General features: G+C 42.6%; 2 protein-coding genes across 3 annotated transcripts; one reads left to right on the top strand and one right to left on the bottom strand.

Moving 5' to 3' along the window:
- Positions 1-2,518: 2,518 nt before the first annotated feature.
- On the bottom strand, positions 2,519-6,104 carry m6pr (mannose-6-phosphate receptor (cation dependent)). The gene is made up of 7 exons (XM_085801580.1): positions 5,768-6,104; positions 4,436-4,608; positions 4,101-4,258; positions 3,789-3,898; positions 3,377-3,507; positions 3,146-3,272; positions 2,519-3,031 (listed from the first exon to the last, which is right to left on the bottom strand). Exons 1-7 carry the CDS (start codon positions 5,771-5,773, stop codon positions 2,909-2,911), a joined length of 828 nt encoding a protein of 275 aa, XP_085657706.1. The 5' UTR covers positions 5,774-6,104; the 3' UTR covers positions 2,519-2,908.
- Positions 6,105-9,558: 3,454 nt separating this feature from the next.
- Positions 9,559-21,900, top strand: arhgef5 (Rho guanine nucleotide exchange factor (GEF) 5). 2 transcript variants are annotated; one of them, XM_085801521.1, is made up of 15 exons: positions 9,559-10,100; positions 10,700-13,846; positions 15,090-15,135; positions 15,428-15,477; positions 16,270-16,640; positions 17,673-17,833; positions 18,267-18,419; positions 18,552-18,681; positions 18,794-18,868; positions 18,977-19,066; positions 19,499-19,641; positions 19,781-19,924; positions 20,034-20,104; positions 21,264-21,368; positions 21,495-21,900. In XM_085801521.1, exons 2-15 carry the CDS (start codon positions 10,720-10,722, stop codon positions 21,635-21,637), a joined length of 4,809 nt encoding a protein of 1,602 aa, XP_085657647.1. In that variant the 5' UTR covers positions 9,559-10,100; positions 10,700-10,719; the 3' UTR covers positions 21,638-21,900. The 2 variants fall into 2 exon arrangements, with proteins under 2 accessions (XP_085657647.1, XP_085657646.1); XM_085801520.1 differs by having other exon boundaries at positions 10,700-14,533.
- Positions 21,901-22,456: the final 556 nt, after the last annotated feature.

Here is a 22,456-nt window from a genome sequence, read left to right as displayed (position 1 = left end):
GCTAGGATACAGACTAAACATCCTGTGCCACTTTTAGATAGATAGATAGATAGATAGATACCGTATTTCCTCTAATAGAGGCCGAGGCCTTTATTTACTTTAGCTGCCCAGGGGAACCGGCCTGTATTGGAGACCGGCTTATATTTGAGAGAGGCTATTATTTCTTCCTCTGTTTCATGCTGGTGCTCAAATTTGACAGTTACCGTGCTCAGTTTTCATTCTGCCTACAATTAATTATATTTTTTTACACATTACTGTAGCAGGTACCGCAACAGCAGCGATCAGCTGGACAGGATTAGGCTAATAAACGCTGGAGCACAAGTGACCAGTTTTGTCACAGATCGGGTAGCGTCGCAAATCGGGTAGTGACACGCCATGCTGCTAAAGCTCTCTTCGGTCGAGTTGTCAGTGACTGTTTCCTTGAAGCGTGGGTTCATGTGGCACTTCAGATCTAGCTACTGCCATCTGCTGGCACTTGTGGGTTACTGCATCCGTGTTTGGCCGCCTGAGACCAGTGCATCCACAGTGACTGAAATTCAGGTTTTTTCTGTTTGTTTGTTTTTTTCCCATTGACCCGGCCTGTATTTGGGGCCGGCCTTTATTTGTTCGTGTAAACCACGCCCCCGGCCATTATAACAGACCCGGCTATTAAATAGATACCGGCTACTATTAGAGGAAATACGGTAGATAGATAGATAGATAGATAGATAGATAGATAGATAGATAGATAGATAGATAGATAGATAGATAGATAGATAGATAGATAGATAGATAGATAGATAGATAGATAGATAGATAGATAGATAGATAGATAGATAGATAGATAGATAGATAGATAGATAGATAGAGAATACTTTATTCATCCCTAGCAGGGAAATTCAAGTTAGTCCAGTAGCTCACACAACAATGACACAAAAAAGATGAACACAAAAAACATTTTAACAAGTGTTATATAAAACGATTGCAGCAGGAACAAATGATCTCTTAAATCTTTCAGTTCTGCAGGTCAGGGAGATGAGCCTTTTACTGCGGCTGCTCCTCTGACCTGAGAGGGTTTTGTGTAGAGGGTGTTGGGGGTCACCCAGGATGGTCTTCAACTTACACCCCATCCATTTAATAATATCAGGAGACTTCAGTCATGTTTCCCTGATGGACGCACTGGGGGATGAGGTGGAGAGATGTGTCATTTGTTCTCATCACTTATCTTTGCATGTCCTCCCTGGGTCTGGTTTATGAACCACTGATAACTGAACCTTGAAAAGCTGATTGTGTATGGTCAACAACAGTGCTCAACCACATTGAAGAAAATCTTAATCTCAAATTCATACATATGCAATATAAAATGTATTGCACGTGTGTTTTTTTTATGGTTATATTATTAAAACATGTTTTTTGTTTTACATTGGTCATACATCTGATGGTGATTGCACTTTGGTGTGTAAAGAGCTCATAAATTAACCAGAAACTAGTTTTATATTTTATTTTTTTAATGCAATCAGAAAACAAACTAAAAGTTGTGTGATTTGAAATCTTCCTTGAAACAAACAGGCAATTACACCAGTAAATGCTGTTCAGTTCACTACAACCACAGGTATAACCATTTCAACCATAATTCACTGAGCTACGCAAAGAAATGCCAACAATAATAAAGACAAAAAAGGCAAATGACAAAAAGTGCTCACATGAAAGTAACATAGTTCACTCCTCGTACAACTTTTTTCCATCAAGTCCAAAAAGGCTGCTTTAGTCCTTAGCAGCATTAATAATTAGAGTATATTTCTGTAAAAAATATTACCTCAGAACTGTAACATTTTTACAGATATATTATATTGATACAAGAGAATTACACAAGTGCTTTTGTTGCTACTCTACATACCTTGCTGAAGGAGCAATATGTCAGGCACAAAGCAGCCTGAGTATTTGGTCAAACATGAGTCTGCAGACTTTAGGGTTTGTGGGTATACTTAGCAGTATCTATCCATTTTATTCTATGGAAAACACAAGTACATAATCTATGTATAACAGACTCCTTAAAATCATCACTTATGAATAGCAGGATTCATATATGAATTTCTTAGAATTTCCCTCTGCTGGATAGTCACATTAATAAGGTAGGTTTAGCTCAGGAATTCAACAGCACTCTTGAGGATAGTCAAACTCAGGAGGCTGACAATACTAAACCATGTCAGGGGGACGTCAGCATTGATGTAGAGGCTCCTGCCCTACATTGTGGGAAAAAGGAAATGGCAAACTTAACATCAAACTACATGGAACGTGGTTTTTGCGCCGATTGCTATTTGTGTAGCAACACTGTAAAAATAGTCAGTAAAATTAAGCTTTCACATTTTCATAATCTATACTTTCAAAACAAAACACAAACTCAATTAAAGCCAGATTAGACAAGCTAAAGCACTCGTGCGTCGAGAAACCTGCAACTGTCAGTGCACAACCAGGACCCAAGGAAGAACAGCTCGCCGCAACCTGCACATACGTCAAACAACACCAACAATTAGCCAAGCAGAAAAAAGGATAAGCTTGTCATTAAGTTTATATCATGTAGAAATCCAACTTCTTAATGTCTGCCTTTTGAGTCAGATTTCCATGGAAGAAGAGTCGTTCTTTATTGTCACTTTACAATCTCGGATGAATTTGTCTGACATCAATGAAATGCACGGTTTAGAGAGAAGACAAGTCTGTCAGCCCTGTGAGTAACATGTCCTCTTAAGCAACAAGCAGATCATCAATAGTTACCCTAGGCACAAGTCTGGAGTCCACACTAACAATGTGTGAGGAGGTCCCGACCTAAACCAGCAAACAAAAACAGACTTGTGTCTAGCAGCAATTTCATCTGACCTGTGAAAGAATAAACTGTGTCACACGGTGAAAAAATTCTGTCCATTCTGTTCGATCACATTGGTAGTAAGTGGTCGTCTCTCTCCTCTGGCTCTTCGGCTAAGGCGTCCGAGGGTACGCCCCTGTAGGCCGGGGATTCGTCTCGCTTTCTTGAGCGGCACACAAAGTCACATCCATCCTGCGAGGGGGGAGGTAAAGTTTCTTGTGAATATAAAAGAAAAAACCAAACAAAAAACACACACAATTGAGAACATTTCATAGTGTTTGTTTTTATCAAGTGGATCAGGCTTACTGCTGTCAGGTTGCCAACCTCCAGCCAGAAGGCATAATTGGGGATCTGCTCCATCCCTTTGGCTCCAACAATCAACCGTTGGTAGAGGAAACCTCCGATTAAGTAAACCGCCACGAGACTGGCCCCACTGAAAGAAGAGAAAACTTATGATAGCCAACATTAACCCTAACCCTTCATGCAACAACAGCATTGGGGATTTCTGTGTCATTATGCAGCATCATTTTTACGCACATGATGAGTAATATGGAGCCGGTGCTGAGCTTGGATTCAATGGCCGGGCACACCGCACTGGAGTCCAGCTCGAACAAGTAGAAACACTGCTCCACCCTATCTCTGTCCTCCAAAACCACCTCCAGCGGGCCCTGGGGGTGAGACAGAGGGAGACGCAGGTAAGTAAAAGGTGAGGCACATTTGGAAAAGGAAACAGGGTGCATGACATTCAGGGGAAGCATTATGTAATAAGACTTTCAGCTCCTTTATTTATTTCAAAGAACCTCGCCTGAAGCAATGCGCCAATACTGATGCAATCCTTTGTTTTATTTGTTTTTAACCTCTCCTGTTGCTGTGCTTTTTTAAACTGAACTCTCAGTAGTTTTGTTTCTAAAATATGACGTGATCTTAAGGCCATCTGTATTTCTTTTACCATGTCCATCTTCCTGTTACAAGAGATCATCACAATGGCTCTCCTCTTTTCCTTGGCACAGTGTTCTTTATATGTATCGCCATTTCCGTACATCAACATCACCCAGTCGCCTGAAAAAGAAGGAAAAAAACATATATGATATCAAACTCAAGCACTCAGCTCTCATCTCAGGATCACGCTTATAGTTTGTCTTAAAATATATTAACGCAACCTAGGACCCTAATTTTAGAATGGTTAGTCTGTCTCGTCATGCAAAAGTATCACATGACACACCAAAGACGGATCAAATTCTTGTATTCTGCTGACACTTACTTCCTCCAATGGCTTGTGTGGCATTGTACATGCCAATCACAGTTGGCTTCTTTTCCTTATCCTTATTGTCCACTTGAATAAGCCCGGCTCCTGGAACTCCCCCTGCGTCCCCACACAACTGGAACATATAGGTGTAACTTTCGTCCGTCACTGTAATGCTGTCAACATGAGAACAAATCTACATGTAAGAAAGATACATAATGTGCGAGACAGAGTCAATACTGAACGACAAAGGACCGCCAGGCAAGATTTTCTATAGGTAACAGGCAATCCAAAACCAATGTGCCATGTTGTTGACACCGAGTATGCAGATACACAACTGAGTCATGCCTTACTTCTTATGGGCGAGTGGCTCTAGTCGCTTGAGGACACCCCATTCTGATGAAGAGTTAGCGCGCAGTTTACAGCTATTGATGCCATCAACGGCTGATGCTCCACTCCCACAGAGGACCAGCAGAACGGCCAGGGTCCACGGCACGAAGGACCTTACACTGGGGCCTCTGAACACCTGGAACAGATGTCACAAGAAAAACAAGTTATTGACACACTGTTTATTTCAGAAGACAGAGCCTTATCACCAAGCAAGCAACTCTCAAATGTAACTATGTACTTTCTATTCATCTAACATTTGGGCAACAAGTAACATATGAATTATTTTTTTCACTATAATTTATACCATACCATATGTGATTGACTAACAAAAGATTGATGGGCAGCTATCTAATATTAGGTTTAGTATTAGGTTAAAAGGTCAGTCAATCCATAACATAAATAAATATCTGTTGATTTTAACTTAACAATTGTGATGATTTGCTGCTTTTCTTTGTCATGTGATATTATGTCACAGAACAAAACACACAATTTGAATACACCTCACAAAAACTATAATGTAATGTTTCTTATATTCTTAAGAAAAAATATCAACTGATTTATAATAATCAGTGTATTAATCACACATGGAAACAACTTATAGCCATAATGCTTTTAGTGTAGTTATGACATTCAGTGTCAATCATCTTGGTTTGTGAGGTATTTTATCTGCTGAATCAGCTAGACACATGATGTCTGGTTAATTGATCCATTAATAGCTATTATTAATTGTCCATATCTTTGATATATAGCATAAATTATGATTCATCACAGGTTTTATCTGTATCTTTCACTTTGATTCATTCAAAAGTAGATTGCAGGAGGTAGTGCTGCAACTAAAGTTATTTTTTGCTGTGTGATTATTATTTTACATTTATTCCACATTACTTCCAATCTCCACCATTGAACCTATGAATGATGGCATCTGTCAAATGAACTACATTGATCATAAGTTGCTAATATTATTTCAGCACTGGTCGGACTGCAGCTCTGTCACTATGAGCACTCAGTTTAATACTTCCTGATTTCATACAAAACTAGAGGGAAGCTAGCAGCTTAATTAAAATAAACTTAAGTGTATTGTGCAATATTTTTGTACAGAACAAAATAAAATACGAATCCTATAAACTGCTCATGATAAAAGAGGGTAAATGAAGTTTTTAAACTAAACATACGTATGTAAAACGTCTGTTCCTCTGAGCACGAGGCATTAAGTTTTCCTGAAGAGACGCAGTCAGTGAAAACACAAAAGCAGCTGAACAGAGTTGAACTCTTAGCTTCATCGTGCTCACACCTACCTTCATGACTCCTGCTACTGTGGACAAGAAGTGGGGAGAGCTTCTTTGTCAATTACTGCTTTTCATACAGGCTGACAGATGTTTAAAAATGCAGCCAGTTGATGGTGTCGTGAGCTTCCTCACGCTAACGTCGCTTCCTGGTTCACATCAATGGCAACAAAAACGCTTCTGATGTTGTTGTGCGGATGAAACAAAGTGAGTCTGACTGTAGTCGGGAGTTTTATCTGCAAACGTCGTTGGCCGCACGGTGAGTCTGTCCCGTAGAGCACTTTTCCTCTAAGATGTTGGAGGTGGACCCTCACGAGGCTAACAGGCTACAGAGTGCGGAAGTGAAACTAAACACAACACGTTCACGCGCGCGCATGTGACCGTCCAGATGAAGCGCGCGGCCAATGAGATGCAGCTGAAGCCGCGCGCCAGTGTCAGTCAGCTGACCTGCGAGCTGCCCACTACTTTAATATCAGTGCAAGGATGACAAGAAACTCTTCATTGTGCTGCAACACTTGACAACCCAGTAGGATACGTGAGTCACTCCACTGAGGTATGCATGTGTCTCTCACTACCTGACACGTTATTATTTAACCTTACACCAAATCCCCGTTTCTCTTTTAGGATGTATATATTTTTTTTTAGAAATCTAAATATCAAAGAAATTGCCTTCATTTTACAAAACTTGTATTACCATATTATATAGCACATGTGGAAACAACAGCCTACAATAGGGATATTTCACTCCAAACTAAACATTTGAACCTCTTGGTGGCGCTAAAAGGCCAGGGGCTCACCATGGACAGTGGGACTCATCATCTTATCCATCTAGTAAGTGTTTAAGATATTTCAGTCTGGATAAAAGTGGCCGACTGATGTTGCCATCAAAATTTCACACGTTCATAAATATATAATATAATAATATAATAAATAATCAAAATAATATTAACCCCTGAAAGGATTTCCAACAAAATGTTGCCATTCTGTGCTGTTTTTTGTGTCTTCTGTCTCTTTTAAACAGCCAGACCATATCTGACCCACAACAAATGAATAAAAAAACAAAAAACAAATTTACAGTACATTAGTCAAATACATTGTAAACACTTTTCCATGTGTTTCATATTTAAACTTCAGAATTCAAAATACAATCCAGCAGTTGGGGAAAAGTTATTTTTTTCTGAAATAATCAAAAGTTAACTTTATTTACTTACACTAAAATCAGGTGCAAAATATCAATGTGTACTACATTATAAATGTTGCTTATTTGACCAATTTGAATTGAATTTAAATTATATTTTGTTCCTGAAATCCCCCCTGAATCTACCAAACTGCTGGGATGAGAATGTTCATGTTTTTTTGGATCAAAGTTTTCCCAATCCTACTAAAAAGTTTTGAACAACACAAACTGAGGGTTTGATCAAAAGATCATGATTGGATTACATGATCCAATCCGTTCTCAGAATCCATATGGAACAACCCATTTTCAACATTTGATCTGATCCATTATCCAGAATCCGATTAGACTTGATTCAATTGCTTAGAGATGCCTTTGACATGGACAAAGGAGAATTTGCACATATTCTTTTTTGTACACATTTATTCTATTAGGTTGTTGGTAATGATGTCACATAGTCACACATGAACTCTTACACTCGTTTTACAGCATAGCCTACAACTTAACTGTGTAATCCTCAGCTTTACACAATCAGGTTGAGTTGTGATTTAAGTTCCTCCTTCACGTCAACTAAATCAAACTAAAAACCGCTGCCTCTAAAATGACCATTAAGTTGATTCAACACCTCCATAAAACACATCTCTACCAAAGCAAAGCATTACAATCTTCATGGAAGTAGGATTTATCACAAGGCTGTTGAGTTACTCTGTGTTAGTTTTATTTATTTTACCTGGCAACTGTTACAACTGAGTATATTTTGTCATTTAAAGTGTGTGATAAAATGCACTTGGCACAGTCAAATGATGGTGCTACAGTAGAGATATGTGCTACCATGTTCTTCAAATAAATTGTTTAGTACATGTTTAAAATATTTTGCATTGGTAACAATTAAATGGTTGTAAGTTACAAATATTTTGATCCATAAAAATCTTAATATTTGGATTATAAAAGTACATTAGTGAAGCAGATTATCAGTATAGTGTTGCATTTCAAGTGTTCAGTACAAGAACGTTTGCTTTCTTGTCTGTGTCACATCCTTGAAAGTCATCACTATGAATTTACATACAAGACAACCTTTGACCTGGAGTTTTATCAGACTTATTTGCCTGAGACAGTGCCCCATTCCTCTAATCTTAATGTAATCTGCATATTCCTACAGTCACTTAGGAGCCTTTATGTCATGGTTGGGTGTAACTGAATGCTACCTTTGCATTTGGTCAAGTTATTTCTCCATGAACTAATTCTTGAAAAAGAAATTCATGAGAAGATAAGTGTCAAGCCTATAAGTGTCAATCATATAATCTTAACTAATTTACAGTTTTTCAATTTCTTTTGTTGACAACTGCAACAGCATTGTTTTGCAACTCCCCACTTGGTGCACATAAAGGAAATGAGCAACACATTTAAAGAAATGTCTAAATTTTCCAAACGATTAGATCATTCTCAATGTGACTATGGGTTGGCTAAAGCCCCAGCAGAGGATAAAGTTAATGGACGTATAAGTCATTTTTGAGGTGTTGATTCATCTGCACCCCAGCCTGGGGCCCCATTTTCCAACAAACATTGGACTACTGCCCCAAACTTCTGAAAAAGTCTCAATACTGATACAACCCTGCCTAGTGGAAAACAATAGACCAGTGGCTTTAATCTCCGTCATTCTGAAATGCTGTGAAAAGCTGTTTGTATCTGAGACCATCTAAAATGTAATCTCAGTTTTAGATCTATTTCATTGTGCTTCCAGTAGACAGTTAGGCTACTAGGTTAAACTGTCCAGCTGCTGGCCTGAGAGCGCTGTCATCGCCGGTCTTATCTAGTTCTCAGCAAGCCAGTGAGTAAATTTTTTTTTTTTCCAACATATTAAATAAATCCATTACATAACGAGCAGTCATATACACACAGTCTAAAGTTCATTATATAGACCTGATGACAACTAATGCCCTCACCCCAAAGTACATGACCATAAAAGTCATTCCTGAAACGCTTAACATTTTTACCTTCAGGAAGGTTTTATTGCTTTTATTGTTTTATTAGCCTCTATTAATTTTGCTGTTTTTTGGGGTTTTTAAGAAACTGGCAAATGAGATGGAAAAATTGTAAAATAATCTGAGACGTTAAGGCCTTCACTAAATCTAAATAAGGTACAAGTGATAATGAAGCAACAAATCGGAGAGATAAGTAGGCAAGTGATTAGTTGTCACTGTCTTTACTCAGTAATGCTAATGACATGGAGTCATGATACTCCGGCCTTTCAATCTCAGGTGACCTCGGTCTTCAATCAACATAGTAGAAGTCTCATTGTCAAAGAAATCATTCACAGGTCAGCACTGCAATGCCCCTCCCATGGTTTCCTCCTCTGTGATTGCTTAATTTTGGTTCTTTTTCACAGTTTGTGTTTCCTTGTCTTTCCCCTCTTTACAACCTCTCAAGGGAATGTAGAGAAGTTTTTATAGGCCACTGTGAGCTCTCCTCCAGTGTGCTCTCTCAATCCTCACTCTCTCTTCTCCCCTCCCCCACTCGGCTCGGCTCTTACCTTACCTGGCTGTGTGTTGTTGCTCAGACACACCCGGCTACTCTCTGTCAACCAATCGCTGCTCCAAGAAAGACACACCAAGGAGGTGTACTTCCTGTGTTTCAGCGAGAGAGAGAAGAATGGGGCAGGAGACAGGAGAGAGTGGTGTACTTTTATTTTGCCAGGGGGGGTCCACACAGGCGTTCCTGACGGCGGTAGAGGGGAGGGAAATGGACTGAAGTAGTGGGCAGACTCGGGGGAGACTTGTGTTTGATTTATGGGAGATCTCCATGTTCAGCAACGGCGACTGAGAGGACAAGACTGAGAGAAGGAGGAGGGGAAAGATAAGTGTCAATCTGTTGAGACTTGTTTGAGAATTTCAGGGAGGAGGGGAGGTAGAGAGAGACTGAGAGAGGCAGCAAGAGGGAAAAGCAAAGGGAGCTGCGGCGTAAACATTCAGGTTTTCACACGAGTCAAAGTAGTGAGAAAAAAGGAAAATAGGCTTTTCAAGTTTATTTAAGAAAAAAAAGGAAGCTGTTTCTTAGACAGTGTGAATACATGAGTGAATTCTTATGTGTTGTGCAACCCCATGCTTTTGAGCTGAGCTGGACCGGAGGGAGGAGGAAGGGGGGGACTGGATCTCCCCAGGATACCACGTTCAGGTGAGTTGCTTTACTATTTTTTTCCCCCACTGGATCAGACGAACGATTCTGTCGGCCGTTACTGGTTAGAGTACAGATTTAGATGAGCTTTAGCTGTGGTTTACATGTTACATGCCGTGCCTATGTGTCACAGGCCCTTCCTTTCTGAAAGACTACTGTTGGTATGCTGTGCTTTGCAGGTCTGTGCTGCATTCTTAGATAACTGTAAGAGGGTGTCACCTTTTCGTCTAACCTTGTCTCTACTCCACAGCGAAGTTTCTTGATTTAGCCTTAAACTATCATATCTCTTTTGGCGTGGAATCACAACTGTAGCCATTTGGTGTATTGGGCAAATCAAATCAAAATATCAGAAAAACAGAGTGAAAACTCAGCTGAATTGTTGCAGGAGACTTAACTTTTCATTGGCAGCAGGAATACATTACTGCTATACAGTAGTTTGTTAGGCAATTTAGTTCCATCTCTGCGAAAATAACTAAACGTGCAAATTCGTGCAGCCTCCTGGTTTTTGTTTATATCACCGGTGTTTACCGATTTGTATCTGAAAATGGCTTGAGTGTTGCTGCCTCATTTCTAAACTAATGAGTGTTCCTGTCTTCTAGGTTCTTCATATTATGCTACTATGGGGACCAAAAGGCCCAGCTGCACCCTCTTTGACACTTTATCTAACATAAACACGTCTGACCGCAAGCTTCACCCAGGTGGAAAAATCTCCCGGGATCCAAGTCCCAGGCCAGCGATGGCTGCCCAGTCGGAGAGAGCGAGAGACAGCACACGAGAGGAAGACTGGAGGAGGGAAAGAGAAATGGACAAAATGAAAGACAAGGCGAGGTACAAAGATATGAACCCACGGGAGAGACAGTATGACAGAGCTCCTGCCCCCAGGATGAGAGAAGGAGACCGGGAGTGGAGGGAGAGAGAGAGGAGGCAGGAGGACGACAGAAACAGAAACGGGCGCCCACTCTCAAACGTAGAGAGGGACACTGACAGAGAGGTGGAGAGGGGGATGAGGAAAGGTGATACTTTTCCCAGGATGAGAAAAAGCACCCCAGAACGTGGCAGAAAAATGATGTCCTCCGATGAGATTGATGAAGAAAAGGGAGAAAGGAGGCAAAGAGATAGGCCGAGGCGAATGGAAGCAGATGACTGGGAGAGAGAAAGAGAGAAGGCATGGCAGAGAGACAGGTACAGAGAGATGGAGAGGGCAAAGAAAGAGGGGAAAAGGGGAGGACGACCGGTAGAAGATGAGAAATCGCTACAGAGAGAGAGATATCAGGGGCCAGATGCTTTTCAAGATAGGGCCAGAGAAGTGGGCGATTCGTGGGATAGAAGGGAAAAGGATACAACAAGAAAAAGAGAAAAGCCGAGGCCTATCATGGGAGTGAGGGAGGCCAGGATGCCGTCCCCACATAGGAGAAGAGACAGAGACATCTACCCGGATAGGAAGGAGAGGGGAGAGGCACCGAGGAGAGAGGGAAAGAGAGACACCAGAAGTGAAGGAGACAGTGATGAGAGAGAGTTTAGGAGGGAACGAGTGAGGGTCAGAGAGAGGGAGGAGTTGACATATCAACACAGCAGAAGCGAGGGGGACGACATGGGCAGAAGAACAAGGGAGAGAGATCAAAACAGGCAGGACTATAGGGAAGACGACAGGCAGAGACACAGGGACAGAGAGCGAGAAGCGGACAGATTCAGGAGGAGGGGAGTGGAGACGGATAGAGAGAGGCCCAGAGAGGAGGACAGGAGAGCAGAGAGGGAGGGAGAGAGACGGAAGGAAAGTGGGAGAGACTTGAAAGATGACAAAGCGTGGTCAAATGACAGGCGAGAGGGTGACAGACACAGAGAGTACGAGCAGAGGAGAGACAGGGAGAGAAAGGAGAGAGAGGCCGACCCTCGGTGGGATGGTACAACAGGCAGAGGCAGCCGATCGCCGAACAAGACGGCTCCCAGGGTGCCGCCACGAGCCCAGAGCAGCGGAGAGTGGAGCAGTGACATGGACAGCGAGACGAGATACAGAAGCAGAGGCAGAGACAGTTTTGAAGAGAGGGAATCGGGGAGAGACAGCACCACTGAGAGCGAAAGAGATGTGGAAGAACAGAGGGATAGAGAGAGGGCTGGTGAAAGAAGGCAAAGGGAGCAAAAAAGAAGTGACAGGCAAGAGAGAGATAGAGGACAAGTGGCAGGCAGCGTGCCAGAGCAGAAAAGGATGTGGTTAGAGCCGCAGAGGGGTAAGAATAGTAAAGACGAATATGTAGACAGAGAGAGAGAGACAAGACGGAAAGAGAGGAGGAGAGGGGAGGAGAGTGCAGAGCCAGAAAAAGAGGAACCAGTCGAGAAGTACTTGAACCAAAGTGGTGACAGGCAAAGACAACCAGGGAGAAGTGAGTACAGGGAATACAGAGAGAGGGAGACGGAGGGAGTAAGTGTAGATGAAGAAGAAGTCTGTAGAGAGACAGATAAGAGAGGGAGGGAACATCTGTCTGACAGCAATAGAGGGAGAGAAGGAAGCCGGCAGAGGGATGCAGAGGGAGAGAGCTTGACAGATAATACGGAGGAGAGTGACAGAGAGGAAGAAGGTGGGCTCGATTCTGCTGCCCGCTCCTGGAAAGGAGGAAGTGAATCAGGTTGGAAGCAGGACAGGGACAGCATGCTGTCGACAGAGGACGGCTTTGTGACCGTGTCCAGCGGCGGGGACGAGGAGGATGAAAGAAACGAAGAGGAGGACGATGAGTTTGAGGACTGTCAGGAGTTCTGGGGAGTTAGAGACGCACGTGATCGCTCCTCACCTGTGGGCTACAAGGGGTCTGAGGGAGGTGAGGAGAGGAGAGACGAGGAATGGACAGCGGACAAGGAGGAAATGGTTGATGAGGAGGAACAGGAGAAGGAAAAGGGTTACGTCTTCTACGTGGTTGGACAAACGCTGCCCCGGTCAAAACCCCACGACACGTCACCATCACATGCTGATGAAAATGTAGAAAGATGTCAACAACCTAGCGATGACGTCACACAGCGACCTCAGGATGACCCGCATGCGACAGTTCGTAGAAATGATGAACTCGCGGCCACCGACAAGCAGAACTCAAGAGGCAAAAGCGAGCGTGACACACCAAGGGCGGAGAGTGTCAGTGTCACCACAGGAGAAACAGCTGAAGTAGATGTCAGACACCGAGCGTCTTCTGAGCCCCAAGACACAGAGACCGGAGAGAGAATGAGAAGCAAAGTTGAGCACCCGTATGATGAAATAGGGCCAATTCAAAGAGACTCTCTGACTGAAAGACTCCTCTTGGAGTGGAGAGAGAAAAACAAAGAAGTGGAGCAACCTTCTTCGGGCCCGAGGAATCCCTATGCTGATGTTTGCTCTCCGGCTGATTTGGAGAAAATTAAACCCATTTTGGAGGGGATAAAACCTGGAGCGATGAGTCCAGAAGAAGTGGAAGCCATTCGAATCCGACTGAGCGGGGCATGGAGCATGTCCGAGGTGCCCAAGCGGCATTCCCAAGCCCCCCACCTCAAATGGGCCAAAGATGTGGTCCGTGAGATCCTGGGACACTCGGAGGAAAACGCTGCAGATGAGCCAAACTCAGAGGAACGGGGAGACCGAGTGGTCAACCTGCCCGAGGTGATAATCCAGGATGACCAGGAGCAGGAGGAGGTTTCAGAGGGGACCGGTGTTAAGTTGACAAGCGACGAACAGCACTCTGAGCCAGAGCTGGAGGACGAAGAGCCACTGGTGGTGGTGGGACTGAGAGGTATGGGGCAGAACCAAGCCGACATGCATGCTGACCAGTGCACAGCTATGCATGGTGACACACCCACACACACTCATGCTGACACACCGTTAGACACAGAAGGGCAGGAGGAGCACAGTACGGACAAAGAGACGGAGCCTCCTGATCACCTTCACTTAGAAAAGGCGGATGCAGAGATTAGAGTTTCTGAAGAGGGAGGCAATGAGATCACGTTATCAGACATAGAAAAAGAAGTAAGCGGACAGAAAGAAGTGGAGATGTATTTATCTGTGAGCAACACGCTGTACAAGCCAAACAGCTGCCCTATTCTTAATTATGACTCTGATACACCCTCCAGAGAGGGTGAGAGCCAGGAGGAGGAAGAAATAGTGGGTGAGAGTGAAGAGGAGAGGCAGGGAGGGGAGCCCGATGACAGGGATGCTGCAGTGGAGGTGGGAAGAGTGGCAGAAGAGGGAGAGGAACTTGAAGCGGACAGCAGAGAGGGAGGGAAGGTGGCAGAGAGGCCGGTAGGCAGTGGGACTCTGATGAGCACCTGCAGTTTCCGAGACTTGGGTCCCGAGGCTCGAATGCGAAGGAGGGGGATCCGTAAAACCACTGAAAGAAGAAGAAGAGGTGAAGAGCTTGTAGAAGTGGAAGACCAGGAAGGTGTTGCAAGGGATCGCAGAACCAGAATATTCTCTACAACAGGTAAAACAGATGATCGAGGATGGAAACTCTGGTTATCTGGTGAAATCAGTCATAACGTTTCTGAGCTCACAGTGACCTACCTCTTCTTTCACTTTCAGTTTTAGTCCGTGTTGTCATCACTCTGGTCGTTTTAATCACACACAATCAATGTGTTTCTCTTAATTGCTACTCTCCGTCTCTGGTTTTCTTGCATCATTTTGTCGTGACATCAACCACAAATCTTAGCTAGACATCTGGCTGTAAACATCAGTGCGCAAATCTCAACACATTACTTTGCCTTTAAAGTGGAACATGCGTCATGGGTGCTGTGGTTACAGGTAGTGGGTGGGGAGAAGTGGAGGTGGAGGAGGACTGAGCTAAAAGACTCGGGTTGGTCCTGATCTGAGACATAACACAAGAAGCACACTAATCACTTCTCTAAAGCTGGCAGGCTACTAAGTTAACTAACAAATATTATTTTCTTAACTTATTTATTTATTTTATTTATTTGTTTACATTCATTTGAGTGTGATGCTGCTGTATAACGTTTCGACGAATGGATACTTTTTTATTCCAGAGGATGAGGATGATCGCAGTAAAAGCTGGGGTGAAGTGGAGCTGAGGTGAGTGCAGCAGTCGCATACATTATATTGTGATGAATGTTAAATCTCTAAACTCCTGTCACACATTGAACTATTGACTGAGGTTCACTGATTTTTTAAAACTGTGCTTAAGTGCTTTATTTATGTAATGTTAAGAAAGTTAAGGACACTTTAAATCACTGTATAAAATCCTGCTTTTGCACATTCAATGCAAATGTTTACTGTGGAAAAAAAAACAGATTGACAGCTACTCAGTAAACATCCTTCCTAGCTTTAAATCAATTGTTGTTGTGATTCTTTCTTTGCACTATAGGAATGTTTTGGACACGATTGAAAGACGGAAAAGGAATTCAAGGTTTTTCAGTGAGTATCTCTGTTCCCTTTTTGTTTTTGCTTAAATCAGTTCATGCACTTTACAAAGTTTTTTTTTACATCCTCACAAGCCTATTTTCAAAATGTACTGCATGTTGCACTTGAGTTGTTGTACAATTTAATTTAAATGTTAAAAAAAAAAAATCTCATTCAGTTTGTTTTTATTGTAAGTAGTAGACTATAAGACTGATTAGGAGGAAGGGCTGTGTAGGCAACAGTGACGTGCCATCAGATCATTATCTCCTCTGACTGGGTCCAGGAAAAGCATGACGTGGTTTGACATTTCCCTTTAAAGTGTGTGATTCATCAGGGTTAACCTCCCTCGCTGTTTATCTCTTACTCAATACATGTCGGCCGTTCAATTTATATAAAAAACACAACAGAAAGGAAATCTACATGCACTTTTGCATCGCTTAATAGTGGACTTTTTAAACAACCTAGAACAGCACCAGCTCTCAGAACCTATGATTCACATGGATATTGCGAGACATCGGGCAGGCCTGCATGTGTGCGGTGTAAGTGTGTGTCTGTGGAAGGCGCAGACAGGTTCCTGCAAGCATTCATATCTCCTAACTTGAGGGAAAAACAGCTGCTGCTGTGACTTTGCATTCCGTCAAGTATGTGTAAAAGGAATGTCAAATGCAAACAACTCGTCTTGGCTAACTCTGTTCCTGTCTCTGTCTATCTTCTTTCCTTTGCTTCCTGTATTTTTCAACCTCCTTTTACTCTTTCTCCTTATTCTCTGGCGTTCTTTGTCTGATTCACTTCCTCTCCTTCTCCCAGATGCTGCCCAGCTCTACCAGCAGTACAGCGAGGCCGCACAGAACTTTGAGATCCTCCGGCAGTCTCGCTCCGATGTGCTGTCCGTGTGCGAGGACAATACGTCCTCTCCTGCTCCTTCGCCTCCCCCTGCCCGCAGACCTCTACCTCCCATACCTCCCGTCCCACACCCCCACTCCCTGGGCCACACAGGCTCTATCACCAGCGTCAAAAGCTTGCCTCTTCCCGAGCCCCCCAAGATCGAAGGCAGGCCGTCCTCTCCACGTCTGTCCATCTCGCTCACGCAGTCGTCCACGCTGTGGCGGGACCTGCCGGGGGTCAGGAACAGCGGTCAGCTGGAGGACCTCTCAGAGGATGAGAGGCGACTACAGGAGGTATAATACTGTCTTACTGCACATATGAGGGTCTAGTGACCGTTTGCTGGCATGAAATTCCTCATACAGTCTGTGCGAGGAATCCCTCTGATTTTCATTAAGGCAAGAATGTTGTGCAAGGAAATTTCCAGTCAATGTAGTGGTGAACACTGTCACTGGATAAGTGAAATTCAGGAGAATCCCTTTAGGCATTTACCACACATGACAGTTGTTTTCCTTTCTTTGAGTCTTTACTTCCTGTTCCAGCTTGTTCAATAGATTTTAATCTTGATTAGATTGGAGATTTTATTTGGAATAAAAACAGTTAAATGTTCCTTTTTATTTACAAAAAAGGATAAATAATGTAATACTTGCTCAGTTTGAAGGTTTTCATTTGATTTTCTGGAAAGTCATTGGCACAGCGTTTCTGCATTGATGAAATGTAGGAGAGTCCTTTCCCCGCAGCTCCTCCTCATTTCTATGAAATGCATTTTTTGAGGCATTTTAAGAACATTTCAGCTGTCAGGGTTTTAGTGATTCATCTTGTTGTTTACCATGATCAGGTGACCAGACTACTTGGGGCGTCGTTTCTCACTAGTAGCTGCTCTATTGTTACATTTGATGCTGACTTTTGGGAAATTGTATGACTGCCATGAATCAGCTTCTTGGTACTGTTATTACTTCACACCCCAGACTGTTCAAATCACGCCAAAAACTCGGACTTGCCACATCCCAGAATATCCCTCCAATCAATCAGGTTTTTTTTTTTCTTGGCAGAGGAGAATCCTGTGTCAGGAGCTGTGATTTCATAAGCGCGCTGTGCTCTTTGATTCTGTACGTGTTTACCTGTAAACTGTAAACTATACGGGTGTCTGACCTGGAGCACTTCCACTTATTGTGAAATCACACGCCTCCTGTTAGTCACATCCTTGTCAAAGTGCCCTGGCTTCTTGAGAAAAGACGACTCCTTGCGCACTAGTTAAACTGTCTTGCTGTTTCTCAACATTTCTAATGGAAGCTGTTTCTCTCTCTTGTGGGTTTTTTTTTTTTTAGGTGAGATTTGAAGTGCTGACCTCAGAAGCCTCCTACTGCCGGAGTTTGGACATTGTTGTTGAGCACTTTGTTAAGTCAAAACAGCTCGGGGCGCTGCTGACCACCCAGGACAGAAACTGGCTGTTTTCCCGGCTGGCTGATGTCCGTGCAATCAGCCACAGGTCAGAAATATTACACTACTTACCTACTTACTTGAGCGTTTGGATGTAGCATGTGTGAGTTTAGGTTGCTGCCCACCCAATTAAATACTACAAACTGTACTGAATCAGTACAGGATGCTGTTTCCAAACAGGTTTTTATCCTCAGACTGATGTGAATAATAGATATTTGGAAAAGTTGATCAATGAGCAGTAGGTGGGCAAGCAGCAAACAGCAATCTGGAGCTTCTCACCTTTTATAGTCGAGCCTGGGTAACTTGTTGTTTTTGTAATTGTGGGTTATAAGCACATGACAGATTACGTATGGGGGATGGTCTGTTGTTTCTTCATATTAAAGGTGGCAGCCATACTCTCAGGCGTCCTGACGGCATGAGTCCTGCTCAGACATGTTACATGTGCGCAGCGTTTTAACTGCTGTTTGTGGTTTTTGTTTCAGCTTCTTGTCAAAGCTGGAGGAGCGGGTGGAATCAGACATTGTGCATTTCACTGTGTGTGATATCATCGCTCGGCACTGCCAGCGCTTCAAAATGGTTTATGTACCCTACCTCACCAACCAGTCCTATCAGGATGCCACCTACCAGAGACTCATGTAAGCCATCCAGTTAAGGTTTTGTATCTTTTGTGTTAAAGATTAATGGATCCAGTGAGAACCACAGTAGCACCATGTACTCTCTCTCTATATCTCTTTTTTTCCATGCACTGAATTTCTCTTCTCTTTTAGGAATGAAAATCCTGGGTTCAAGCGGATTGTGGAGAAATTAGAGAGGAGTCCTGTTTGTCAGAGACTCCCTCTTCGTTCCTTCCTTGTCCTTCCTTTCCAAAGGATCACGAGAATAAAGCTGCTCGTCCAGGTGTGTGTGTGTGTTCGTGCGTGCGCAGGGTCTCTAAAATGGCAAAGCGTGATAGTATGTTCAGTCCAGTACCTCTTTATCCAATCCTGACACACACACTGTTTCTCTCCAGAACATTGTGAAGAGAACGACTCCAGGGACTGCAGAGGCAACGCAGGCCATCAAAGCATTGAGACTTCTTGAGAAGGTACAGTAAGAGTCCCTCACCATTGAATATTAATGTTTGAATTTCGCTGAAAAATATGCCTGTTATGTTGGATGCCTTGATGATTTGATTCATTTATTTCTCCCTCAGCTGATTCAAGAGAGTAATGACAGCATTTCTCAGATGAAAAACATCGAGTCCCTGGTCTCTCTTAGTGCGCGGGTGGACTTTGAGTGCAGGGTAAGTAATGACTAAATGGAGTAAAGCGGAAAAAAAAGTAGGCCTAATTAAAAACAAAATAGCATACTAATGTTTTTTATTGTATGTGAAAAATTTCATCTGTCATCATTTAATTCATCATGGCACTGAGTTCAACCATAGAGTTATTTCCAGCACTAATGAGTAAATTTCCTGGGTGTTTGTAGTAATAGTCGTTAACTCAGGGCTCAGGGCTCAATAGGCTTCATGTTATCTACAGTCATGTGATAGTTGGTGACCAATGACATACATGAACCATTTAGGTCACAACTGATCATGAGATGTGATTGAAAGGCCCAGTAAACCTTAGTGAGAGTGGAGTGTGGGTTAAGATTAAACTGCTTGCTGAATAATGAACTTTTACACTGAGAATAAATGACACGCTAACTTGGTTGTCTTTTGTGTGTGTTACAGACTCTCCCTTTGATCAGTCAGTCTCGGAGGTTGGTGCGAGAAGGAGCGGTCACTGAGCTGATGGATTTCTCTCTAAAAGACACCGAGAGGAGCGTTTACCTGCACCTATTCAATGACTACCTGCTAGTCTCACTACAAAAAGAGTGAGTCAACAACAAGCATGTTGTTCTGTAATGTTAGAATAATCTATATAGTCAGCTGATATTTAAAACATACGGTAGTCTTTTATTGTCCCTTTCATCTCATCACTGTTTTTCTTCTTTGTGGTGTCATTGTTTCCAGAGGGGGGAGATTCACAGTAATTGACCACTCACCAGTATCAGACCTGCGTGTGGAGAACTGCCGTGTCAAACTTCACTCCTTACAGAAGAACCTGTTCCGTCTCCACATGTCGCAGAAAGCCCTGTTGCTAAGGACTGACACACAGTAAGAGACTGAGAGGGTGGCAGGGGATGTCCGTTGTGGTTGTGACATCAAAAAAAGTTGTAATGGTACCACAGGGTGATATGCATCTTTACTTTCTTTTTTCCTCCAGGAGTGATAAGCTACGTTGGATATCTGCCCTGTCCCAGCCACATCCTGAAATAGATTTTTCTGCAGCTCAAGGTAATGTATTCATCCTGGTTTAGATTAATTGTATAGTTCGTGACGTAGAAAATACAGGGGGGGTCTAGGTCTAACACATCAACCACATTGATGTCACTCTGACAATAACGATGAGTGAGCAGGTGGAGAAAAAAATTCTGGTCGTCCTGTTAGTTGTAATTATGAAATAAAGGGAAATTCTGAAAGTCACAAAATCCCCCTCCTTGTAGAAAGAAGTGTCATCAAACTAATGCTGTGTGACAATCTGACCCAGTTGCAACAGCATGTTGTGAATGGAGTATAACAAACAATGGACATTTCTCACAGTGAAATAATTACACCAGTATCAAAAATAAACATCTGTAATGTGAAGACTCTCCTGCTCCATGCTGCTCTCAGAGGATGCTGATTGGTTCACACAGAGGTCTTGTTTGTCTAATTCAAAAATTCTGCTGAGTCACCACCATAGCAGTTGCTGAGATAAGGAAATAATTATCAGTTGTTCATATTATCTGAGTTGCTCATCCCCACTATCAGTACATTTCCAACACGCTAGTACAATAGTATACAGGTCTGTCCATACCCTCCCCAGCTAATCTTTAATGATCCCTCTAACCTTTAAGAACTTGCAGGTTTGGTTGATCTGTTTAGTAAGTAAGTATGCTTTATTGAATGTATGAGACCAAGCACTGATTTATAAAACAATCACAACTTCCTTCACCAAATGCCTCATAGTCACACAGGTGTTTTCAGTTACCAGTTGGGTGGAGCTTTGGTTACATGATCTCAACAATCTCGATGTACTCGTTTACCTTATGTTCCATGGTAACCTAGGCGTCACTGATTGTGGTTCAACCTACACCTGACACCCTGTTGATAGTGGGACATTGTTAGATAAGTTAGACCCATCTATTAAATGCTGGACCTGTTACTAGCAGAACACAATCATGTTCAAGTATGTGGTGAATAAAAACAAAAGGTTGCACACTACAACAGAATAATGAGGGAGTTGTTTCCGTACTGTCTGTGCAGGCCCACACGTAGGCAACACACATGAAAGTACCTATGTGGGTGAGCTGAAGGTGTAGATTCACTGATTGAGCGTCACAGAATTTGTTATAATGACATATTAACCTGTTTATGACTTTAGGTTTGACCTCTTTCTTCTCCTTCTGCTCAGATTTTTCACAGATGCAGTGCATTCGAGCTTTTGTTGCGCAGCAGCCTGACGAGCTCTCCTTAGAGAAAGCTGATGTCATTCTAGTACACCAACAAAGCAGTGACCGTAAGATCATTACATAACCTTTTCCATTATCATCATTTCTTTGCATTAAAAGTTATTCATCTATTGGTTGTTGTTGCACAGAATAAGAGTTTAACTCTATCATGTTGGATACTTTCATTTTCACAGATTGGGTAGAGGGGACCAGACTGTCTGATCGGCATCATGGATGGGTTCCCGAGTCCCATTTGGAAACCATAACTAACTCTAAAATCAGACAACGCAACCTGTTGGATGCACTCAAACTTACAACTGCCACAGCTGCAGTGTGAGGAGGATACTCGAGAGGAACTAAAAAGTGGGACATTCTGGACGCACCGTACAGGATATGACTTGTCTGCTTCAATCTGCTGGAATTTTGTCAATGGACACTTGGTGAACCAAATGGGAATTTCTGTTATTGGACTGTTCACAAGAGTGAAGCGTCAGAAATGCTGTAAGGATGTTGGTGCATATCAATGTAGCATGACCTGGAACAATATATTGCCATAGAGCAATGCATGAACTGCTGAGGCCTAACTGAAAAAAAACAAAACATTAAAGGTGTTGTGACTGTATTAACAGTCATCAGTGTAACAACATTGTATGTAAGACAAGATAATTAGTGTTTTTTGGTCAGTGGTCTTTTTCCAAGAGACATTATTTTTAGAAAACTATTTGTGTATACATAACAGAATCTAATAGATGATTTTATGATGCATGTCTGTTGAAAATTGAGCCCCTGCATGCAGGAGAGCAGTTGAGTATCGCACAAAATGTGCAACAATTCAAAGATGTACAGAGCTTTATAGGTTACACAGTGAGGACATTTCAATAAACTCATAATGGTGGAATAAAATTCACTTTTAAGCGTGCATCACTGAGAATGGGTTGTGGCCTGTTTTAATTTCATCATGGACGCCGATTTGATTTGATCATATGATTGTAACAACTTGGACACGAACAACAATTGTGCACCTTCAGTAAGAGACTTTGCAAGTTGCATGAAATTACTGGCATTTGCCTGCAGTGGATGTGTACAGAACAAAGTGAACAGTGCAGATGATGAAAAAACATGCACGCTAAGCACGTAGCCTGACTGGGGCGTGACC

The sequence above is a fragment of the Trachurus japonicus genome, chromosome 16 (assembly GCF_045865225.1).
Source record: "Trachurus japonicus isolate A0001 chromosome 16, Traja_1.0".
Classification (NCBI taxonomy): domain Eukaryota; kingdom Metazoa; phylum Chordata; class Actinopteri; order Carangiformes; family Carangidae; genus Trachurus; species Trachurus japonicus.
This window is presented reverse-complemented; position numbering and strand designations above follow the sequence as displayed.

Coding starts and splice junctions, on each gene's coding strand:
- arhgef5 (XM_085801520.1), top strand. CDS start 10,720: ATGGGGACCAAAAGGCCCAGCTGCACCCTCTTTGACACTTTATCTAAC. Junction 19,067..19,498: donor GGGTGGACTTTGAGTGCAGG/GTAAGTAATGAC, acceptor TGTGTGTTACAG/ACTCTCCCTTTGATCAGTCA. Junction 20,105..21,263: donor AGATTTTTCTGCAGCTCAAG/GTAATGTATTCA, acceptor CCTTCTGCTCAG/ATTTTTCACAGATGCAGTGC.
- m6pr (XM_085801580.1), bottom strand. Junction 3,899..4,100: donor CACACAAGCCATTGGAGGAA/GTAAGTGTCAGC, acceptor CTTCTTTTTCAG/GCGACTGGGTGATGTTGATG. Junction 3,032..3,145: donor AGGTTGGCAACCTGACAGCA/GTAAGCCTGATC, acceptor CCCCCCTCGCAG/GATGGATGTGACTTTGTGTG.